The sequence below is a fragment of the Mus pahari genome, chromosome 14 (assembly GCF_900095145.1).
Source record: "Mus pahari chromosome 14, PAHARI_EIJ_v1.1, whole genome shotgun sequence".
NCBI classification, from domain to species: Eukaryota; Metazoa; Chordata; class Mammalia; order Rodentia; family Muridae; genus Mus; species Mus pahari.
In genome coordinates this window covers 40120549-40130353 of record NC_034603.1, presented here as the reverse complement: position 1 = coordinate 40130353, position 9805 = coordinate 40120549, and the positions used below count along the sequence as shown (strand labels likewise).

The window sequence follows — 9805 nt, the reverse complement described above, 5'->3', positions numbered from 1 at the left end:
TCCTTTCTCTGTGATAGCTCCAACTGTGTCAAGTTGACACACAATTAGTCAGTACAGGGCCCATGAGTTGAGAATTATTTTTAACAATGACACCAAATTGTTACATATATTTCTCACTCTCACTGACTGGAGGCCTTCGGGGGTGACATGGTGTGAGATGTGGTACCAGGACAATGCAGAAGCAGGCACAGGAGTTAGAGCATCTACTATCTAGCCAGATGTGACTGAGTGGACAGACCTGTAAGATGAATCTATTTTTTGTAGGAACCATGCTCATAAGAATGCACACTTTGTGCAATGCTGAAGTTATTTATGCTTAGATCAGTGGTCCTCAACCAGTGGGTGGTGACCTCTCTGGGGGTCGAACGACCCTTTCACAGGAGTCACCTAAGGCAGCCTGCATATCAGATATTTACATTATGATTCATAACACTAGCAAAATTAGTTACGAAGTAACAATGGAATAATTTTATGGTCAGGGGTCACCACAATATGAGGAACTATACTAAAGGGTCACAGCATTGAGAAGGTTGAAGACCATTGGCTTAGATGGTGTTTGAGAGGGAAATAACTGGTTCATACTACAAGTAAATATTAGGCCTGTCTGCCAGGTGGTCAGGATTCTAGCTGAGGGTCCTCTCTGACCCCAGAGCCACATGAACTGGCTTGCTCCCCAACCCATTCCAATTTTATCATATTATGATGACATAAGGTGTCATTTCCCATCAGACCCAGGAGCCTCCTTCATTAACTGTGTCTACCAGTCAGCATCTTCAGGGATAGTCCTATAGTATGGTTGTGATTTGAAAGTGCTTTGAAAAAGAGTTAGCAGGCTGGCTGAGATAGTTCAGTGGTTAAGAGCACTGACTGCTCTTCTGAAGTTCCTGAGTTCAAATCCCAGCAACCACATGGTGGCTCACAACCATCTGTAATGAGATCTGATGTCCTCTTCTGGGGTGTCTGAAGACAGCTTCAGTGTACTTATATATAATAAATAAATAAATCTTTAAAAAAAAAAGAAAGAAAGGAAAAGAAAAAGAGTTAGCTGTGAACTTCAACAAAGGGATAGCAAGCATAAATATGTCTTACCAAAAGATAGACAAGGGAAAAACAGACTTAAATGAGCTGCTCAGTAAGGACATTACATACTGTAGCCATCCACAGCTGCTGAGGAGAGCAAAATGCAACTTTGTGCACAAAGGTCTCAAAGGAATAAACAAATGGGCCAATGAAATGGAGAGTCCAATGAAATGGATAGTTTTATTGAAATGCAAATGGACAATACATTTTTTTTATTTTTTATTTTTAAAGTTTTCAGCACCTCTAGCAATCAGAGAGACACAAATTAAAACTACTTTGGGATACCACCTCATCCCAGTTAGAATGCATCAAGATTCTATCATGGAGAAATCTGACCACAGATGCTGGCAAGATGCTGGGGTAAGTGGAAACCTTACTCACTGCTACTCACTACTGGTGGGGACCGCAAACTAGTACAGCCATTCTGGAAATCAGTATAGAGGTTTCTCAAAAAATCAGAAATAAAACTACCATGTGACCCAACTAACCCACTTCCGGGCATAAGCCTAAACGACTCAATATCCATCAACAGAGACACTTTGCATGTCCAACACTTACTGCTGCTCTTACTCATGATGTCTGTATGGTGGAGCCCATCTCTATGCTCATTAACAGATGAATGGGTAATGAAGATGTGGCTGTCTTAGTTAGGGTTGCTATTGCTGTGATAAAACACCATGACCAAAAACAACTTGAGGAGGAAAAGGTTTGTTTTGCTCACAATTCCATATCATTGAAGTTCATCATCCACATCACAGTTCATCATCAAAGGAAGTCAGGACAGGAACTAAAACAGGGTGGGAACCTGGAGGCAGGAGCCAATGCAGAGGCCATGGAGGAGGACGCTTATTGGCTTGCTCCTCGTGGCTTGCTCAACCTGCTTTCTTGTAGAACCCAGGACCACCAGCCCAGGATGAAACCACCTACAACAGGCTAGGTTCTCTGCCATCAATCACTAATTAAGAAAACGCCTTACAGCCAGATCTTATGGAGGCATTTTCTCAGCTGAGGCTCCTTTCTCTCTGACAATTCTAGCTTTTTGTCAGGTTAACATAAAACTAGCCAGTACAGGCTCATATATACAGAGCCACAGTGAAAACTAAAGTTATGAAAATTTCAGGAAATGAATCTGGAAATTATATTAACCAAGATGACTCAAACTCCGAAAGACTAAAGCCACATGCTCTCTTATGCCTGTAATGTATACATGAATATATGCAAATGAGGGTAAATGTGGGTAAACTTAAGGTACTAGAAAGGAGATGAAGAGAGAGTTAAGACTGCCAAGGGAGGATGTGTGACCATGGGGATGAGGGGTAGGTTGGGACCACAGGACAAATGATGTTAAAGAAAGGAGACCGGAGAGGCTTGCAAGGGGTCAGTGAACAGGGAAGGGAGAGGAAGAAGGAGAATTATCAAACATTTTGTTTGATAACGCCATAATGACATTTAACACTTTAGAGTCAGTCTTTAAAAATGAAGAAGCAAAAGACATCAAAGGGCCAGAAGAAACACATGTGGTAACCCAGTCCCAGGACCCAGTGGTCACTCATGACCAGAGACTTACTAGATTGTGTTCTTAATTACTAAAAAAATGACACAGTTATGTCACTGTAAAGAAATAGAAAAATAAAGGAAAACATAAAAAAAGACAAAAATACCCACCAAAATTCTACCCCCAATCAATTTGCGTTGTATTTCTTACAAGTTTTAATCTTGTCTTTAGATGTGTTTTATATGATAGATAAAATTCTAAATATAGAGCTTTGTGGGTTTTTACTCCTCTTTACATAGCATTAGGTCACACTTCATTACAGATTCTTTATAAACATGGGTGTAAAATGGCCACCTCCAATCTGTCCTCGAGTCTGAGGATTGAGTGTCCATAGCAGACTGGACACAATTGTCACCTGAACAGAAAACTAAAAGGAGGTGCTGGCCAGGCTGGGGCAAGAGCCTTTCACAGGGCTGATAACCCAGCCCCTGAGTTCCCTTGTGGGCAGTTCCATCCCTGAGTGGCTCCTTCTAAGAGTGGGAATGGTCCTGCTTCATCCAAGGAAGTACTGATAGGTTCTGATTGTGTGTGATCAATAATCCCAGGCAACTTCAAGGTCAGGAGGCTCTGACTTGAAGGTCAGCCAGGACACAAAGCATTTTTGTATCATTTTGTTTTTCAAGACATGGTTTCTCTGTGTAGCCCTGGCTGTCCTGGAACTTGCTCTGTAGACCAGGCTGACCTCGAACTCAGAGCTCCACCTGCCTCTGCCTCCCGAGTGCTGGGATTAAAGGTGTGTGTTATCACCACTTCAGTACAAAGCATTTCTAAATGGGTAAAGCTGGTTGGTAGAAGGTTTGTTCACTGGCTGGTCATACCTGTCCAGGTAAGAAGAGGCCAGACTCCCTTGGCAAACTTATAAACAAACAAACAAACAAACAAAATAACAAAACAAAACAAAACCCCAAACCACCACCAATAAAAACTACACCAAATAACAAAATGAAGCCAACTGGGATGATGGTAAAGATAGCACTTTAAAGATGCTTGGAGCCTTGCCATCACCACCAGCCCAGCCTTCACAAGGCTGGTCAGGATGGTGTGGAACTGGCTAAAGAAGAGAGAAGAAAGAGGGATGAGGGTATGAGAGCCCCAAATCTAATCCACTGAGAACCAGGTTTTCAGGTTCAAAGTGCATCTAGATGTCTTCCTCTGGAGAGCGCTCTTTACATCATGGGGTAGGCGATGACAAAATAGTTAAGTTCTGAATCGATCAGCTTTCTGTATTTCCTGTAAATTTCCCGTAGGGTCCTGTCCTCTTCATTTGTCTCGTATCGGTTTGTATAAATTCTCACCTGTGCCAATAAAGAAACACACACACACACACACTGTGACTACATCACTTAGGATCTGACAACCATTCAAATGCATCTATACATACAAAATTAGTGGTATGATCAGAAAAACCCCCAAGCAAATTTCCCTTGGTATCTATAAGGGATTGATGCCCTCTTTGGATACAAAGATGCATGCATGGATGTTTGAGTCCCTTATGTAAAATGGAACAATGCCTGATGATTATCTCTGGGTTGCTTATAATGCTAGCTATAATTCAGATGTTATGTTTAGGGAATAACAACAAAACCCCATACACCTTCAGTAAAGACGTATGGTTGGCTAGATTCATGAATGTAGAACCCAGAGGAGACAGAGCAGCAGAGACTTTCGGGTGTTTGGGACTGGTCATCTTCCATGGACAGATTCGGGGGCAGTGCCTGTCTCATCTGTCCCTGTCCCACTTTCCAATGGGCATCAGGGCAAAAGTGTCAAGTCTAGATAGATATCCCTGCTTCACCCCGTGCAAGCAGCTGAGGGTCCTTACCTTCAGTGTACGCAGGGAGCACTGTCCTTCCTCCTGGCTCTTCAGGATCCGCTCCACAAACTTAACGTCCAGGAAAGCCCAGATTTTGAAGTAAAACACCTTCCGACAGGCCAGGATGAGGAGATGCAGCTGCTCGTCTAGAGACTCGTGATTATTGTTGAACTCGAACGTTAACTTCTAGAAAAGCACAGGGGGTTGGGGGTAGGGAGTAGGGGACAGAGGTTCTGGGACAGCCCAGGGGATGTGTCTTCCCATCCTGTGCTAAGTAATGACCACAGGAATCACAGGGCCACCTGTGTACTGCGATGAGCCAGTGACAGGGTGGGGAGCTGTCTGTCCCCAGCAAGGCATCTCCTGGCTCAGGCGTCCTGGCTCAGGCATCACAGCTCTACACTAAGGATAGAGGAGCTTCTCTTGGTTGACAGCCAGCCAGTGTACCATGGTTTTCTCATCTGCTGTGGTCTTGTGTGTGTGTGTGTGTGTGTGTGTGTGTGTGTGTGTGTGTGCATGAGACTTGAGAATATGCTTAGTAGCATCTAGAACTTTGACAAAGAATTAAGGGAGCATGTGGAAGCCCAGCCCAGAACAGGCAGTAGGCTTTCCTGTGAACAAGAACTCCTCACAAGCTCTTGGGGATGGGGGGAGCATCAGACTTGCCATTTACCTGCAGGGTGTTCCGGAAGGTGGGCAGGAGGTCTGTCAGAGTGGGCCGCATGGACCAGTCCGGGTCACTGAAGTAGCAGCTCCTCAGGCTGATGCTCCTGACTGGAATCTCCTGCAGCAAGATCCGGGCCAGGCATTCGTATTTCATCACCCGCTCAAAGAAGAAGTTCACCTTCAGGTTGCTGGCCTGCCTGGCTAGCTTGGCCCAGGACATACCCCAGACTACCTGACCATGAGGGTCATGAACATGGCATTTGATGTTCATGGTCCGGAGGGTCCCGGCGTTCTCACTCAAGGTCTCGAGCAGCTCGTCGGAGATACAGTTGTAGTTGAGTGTTAGGAATGTTAAGTTGTGGAAGGTGGCCATGGCCTTGTTGAACTGGGAGCTGCCATAGACAGCCAGGTGATGGCTGAAGAAGTCTTCAATGTTGAGCTCTGAGGCCAAGTTCTCATTCCGCATATAGCTCAGGGAGTTGAGGATGTGGCAGCCTTGCTCCACTGTCAGCCGGGCTCCTTTCAGACTGAGATGGTCCAGGTGTTTGCCCATTTTCTTTAAGAAGAAACTCAGGCTCTTGATGAGTGAACCTCTAATGCTATTTCTCCAGACCAGCCGATCCAGCTCCAGGTGTTGGATAGAGAGTGACCGCAGGCGGTTGTTACTCTTGCCCAGGCACGACAGGAGGCCTCGCATGGTGACCTGGAACTTTTTGGTCAAGACAGCATTGTAAGGGTTCAGGAACTTGATTTCCAAGCGTTCCAGGTATCGGCCAAATTTCTTAATGTACCACAGTGCCGACTCGAATTCAGGTGCGTGTACCCTGGATGGCCTTCCACTGAATGTGATGGTCCTGTATCGCCAGAGGTCAGCTGAGTACATAATGTGGTTCCACTTTCTGCAGACCAGGGCAGCTCTAAACCTGTCCCTGTCTCCCAGCCACCAGAAAACACGTTGCAGGCACACATCTGGCAGAGTGGCCCAGCAGCTCTGCTCTTGGGGTTGAGTTACTTCACCGTCTTCATCCATCAAAGGACCCAGATGTACAGTGTAGTGGTGTGGTGAGCAGGGCTTCCCAAAATGGGGAAAGAATACAGTCACGTGTTCTCTGTGAGGGGTTAAAAAAAAGACTTGTTACCTGCCAGGTAAAAGTCAAACTCAATTGAACAAACTTCTGTTGCTTCACCAGATGTAAGTTGTTCACCGGTGAACCCAGGACACACCCCACACCTATGAAGATGGCATAATTCATCTAGGGTCACAGACTAGAACCCAGTTTCAGCATAGTGAGAAGCTGCCTGTAGCAGCACGTTTCTGTAATCCCAGGTTTCAGGAGGCTGAGGTAGCCTCAAAAGTTAAAGCTAAAAGCTAAGCTCAAAGGTAGCCTAGGCTACACAGTGAGTCCTAGTCATCCTGCGGCATGTAACAAGATCCTAGGCTGGAGAGAGGGCTCAGCTGTTAAGAGCACTGACTGTTCTGATCCTGAGTTCAAATCCCAGCAACCCCATGGTGGCTCACAACCATCGTAATGAGATCTGACGCCCTCTGCTTGTGCATCTGAAGACAGCTACAGAGTACTTAGATATAAGAACAAATAAATCTTTTTTTAAAAAAAAATCTTAAAAAAAAAAAGATAAAGATCCTGTCTCCAAGAAAACGCCAAGGAGTGTAAGCATAGCAAGGGAAGTGAGGCGGTCCAGGCACGGCAGTCCAGGCATGCTCATGGATGATGACGACGACGCTGTGGAGATAGTACAAATAAGCAGCTAATTTCCATGTAAAGGGAAAGTGACAAGGGCTTCTCAGAGGAGGGGATGACTGAGCTAAGTTTTGAAGGATGAGTAGGACAAGGCAGGCCAGGCTGGCCAAGTGATGGAGAAGCCGATTAGATTACAGGTGGAAGGGACAGCATGGATAAAGCCCCGCAGTGTGAATTCATGTGATGTGCTCACACCTGGTGGTGTAATAAGTGCTTGTACATCTTGAACTTGTAAACTCTGTTTAACAAACCAATCCACCCCCCCCCCCCCAAAAAAAAGACTTTGATTGTATGTAAGCAAACTGTCCAAGGTTCTGAGCCTTGACTGGGGATAGCATGGATTAGAAGAAGTTAATCTGGAAAAATGAAAACAAAAAAGCCAAATCAAGAGCTGGGATATAGCTTGGTAATAGAGTGCTTGTCCAGCACACCCTAAGCTTAGGGTTTAATTCCTAGCACTGCATAAACTGGGCATGGGGTGTTTCCCCGCGTGTGTATGTGTGTGTGTGTGTGTGTGTGTGTGTGTGTGTGAGCATGCGTGCGCACGCGCTGGGGAGGGGGACTTGCTAAATCAAACCTTGGCAAAGTCACAGGCTAGAAGACTATATTGGTGAGCTACAGATGTGGTGTGTGTGTGTGTGTGTGTGTGTGTGTGTGTGTTTGTGTTATAGGTTTTCATCTTCCACCTTGTTTGAGACAGGATCTTGTTTGTCATTAGATAGTGCAAGAGCTTCTGAGGTCACTTCTGTTTACACTTCTGTTTATACTTCTTCTCTTGTTATAGGATAGCCAGGATTGCAGCTACAGCTTTATATAGGTCCTGGGGATTCGAACTCATGTCCTTACACCTCCAAGGCAAGTGCTTTACCCCTTGAGCCTTTCCCCCCTGAGTTTGATGGTTTGTTTTTGTCTGTGGGGTTTTTGTTTGTTTGTTTTGGGCAAGGATCCTCCAAGTAAGTGAGAATAGCACTTTCTTTGACAGGAGGCAAAAGAATGTAGTGGTCTGTCAATTGCTACTGTAAAGTTAGTTAAAAAAAAAATTGTGCCTCAATGTCTAGTCTGACAATAGCAATAGTAATTCCTTTCTCCTAGTTTTGGGAAATTTAAATGAACTGATCCAGGGAATACACCTTGGAGGTAGAAAGTGACCTGTAAGAGCAAACTGCAATTAGTAAGCTGGGGCCAAAGTACTTCTGCATTTTCCTTATGAAGATGAGAACACGCCCATTTTGCAAAAAGAGAATCTAGGGGTGTTGGGAGCTTAATGGAGTTTCCTAGTGAGATGGTGTTCTAAGTGTATGGGGTATGGGATCCGAACTCATGTCAGTAATCCCAAACCTGGGCTTGGTCCACCATAACATAACACAGCTGCCAACCAGCGAGGGAAACTTAAGACTCCCGTCACCAGGGTGGCGTGCCCCTCCCATGCGGGCCTAGCGGCTGCGCGGAGCCACCACTGCCCTCCGGGTGCGTGGGTGCCTCGGGCCACCCATTACCGGCTCGCTGCGCCCAGCTCGGGCTGCAGGGACGCGGAGCGCGCCTGCCCCTCTGCCCGCGCTGCTGCTCCCACGCTGACTCCGAGAGCATCAGGAGAGGCGCCCTGTGCTCGCTGCGGCCAAGCCCACCGCCGCCTTTGTGACGCGCAGCCACCCACTGGCTCTGCTAGTGCCTGCGGGTTGCTGAGTCCCAAACCCGGAGTTGCCAGATCCTCTGAAGGCGAAGGAAGAGGATGCTGCATAGACCCACTAGGAAAGCACACGGGCGGAGGCAGGAGACTGGAAGGAGGCGCACCTGGTGAGAATCGCCAGGCGCTCTACCCAATCCTCTGCTCATAGCAGCAGAGAGGTCTGAACCCAACACTGTGTTCAGGTCGGTTCCCTCCAGTCTTGACCTTCTGGAGTTTTGAGCCTCCATTCCAAAGCCTAGGTGAGGACTCCTCCCATCCTCATGCTAGCCATGGGCTGCCACTCTCCTATCCTCAGATGAGGTGACCGAAGGGTGGGTGACATGGCTTGAACCTAACAAAACCTGATGTCAGTTCCCCTTTCCAGCTTTCAGAAGGTGGTGCACACATAACCCTTGGCCTTTTCCTATCCCAGTGGGTAACCTTTGTGCTGAAGCCCAGGACTAAAAGTTGAATAGTGTGTCTGTCACCAGATAAGCTGCCCCAGCCACTTACTCGATACTTCACTGCTAAACCTCATCTGCATGTCCCCTCCCCAGCTACCCTTGCTGGGTGGCTTTACCTTGTCACCCTCCCCATCACCAATGTGAAAGACATAGCTCAAAAGGAACGCAGAGAGAGTTTATTTTGGAGCCAAATGAGTGATTGTGGTCCAGAAATACAGATTCAGTTTGCTTCAGATATCCGTGCTCTGACCTTGGTAACAATTTCTGTGAAGTTTTAAAATAACAGAACAAAGAAAGTCACTTTACAAATTCTGGTGGTACAACAGGTAGGTGGTTATAGCGAAGCGGGGAGACCTTGCTATAGGCCCCAGATGCATATGTGATGACTTCCTTAGCAGTTGGGATCTGCTCATATGTTTCAAAAACGTTACCTAGGAGTCACAGGATGTTAGGTGACACACAGATGTGGGCAAATAGCTGCTTTTTAAGGGGCTAAGATAGCTCAAGATGGCCCTGCACCATGGGAACCTCCTGATTGCCCTTCTAACAAGAAACCTTTTTTTTTTTTTTTTTTTTTTTTTGGTTTTTTGAGACAGGGTTTCTCTGTGTAGCCCTGTCTGTCCTGGAACTCACTCTGTAGACCAGGCTGGCCTCGAACTCAGAAGTCCGCCTGCCTTTGTCTCCCAAGTGCTGGGATTAAAGGCGTGCACCACCATGCCTGCCCCGCTATAATCAGCCTTTTAAGAACGCTCAGTACAAATACTTTCTGGGAACTCTTTCTCCCTGTTCTGCCTTGCTCCG

The 9805-nt window shown here is 46.4% G+C and overlaps 1 protein-coding gene across 1 annotated transcript; it reads right to left on the bottom strand.

The window, feature by feature from the left end:
* Positions 1-3593: 3593 nt before the first annotated feature.
* On the bottom strand, positions 3594-8456 carry Fbxo39 (F-box protein 39). The gene is made up of 4 exons (XM_021214114.1): positions 8371-8456; positions 5122-6223; positions 4458-4634; positions 3594-3930 (listed from the first exon to the last, which is right to left on the bottom strand). The coding sequence occupies exons 2-4, from the start codon at positions 6142-6144 to the stop codon at positions 3802-3804; spliced, it is 1329 nt and encodes a 442-aa protein (XP_021069773.1). The 5' UTR covers positions 6145-6223; positions 8371-8456; the 3' UTR covers positions 3594-3801.
* Between the last annotated feature and the right edge of the window lie 1349 nt (positions 8457-9805).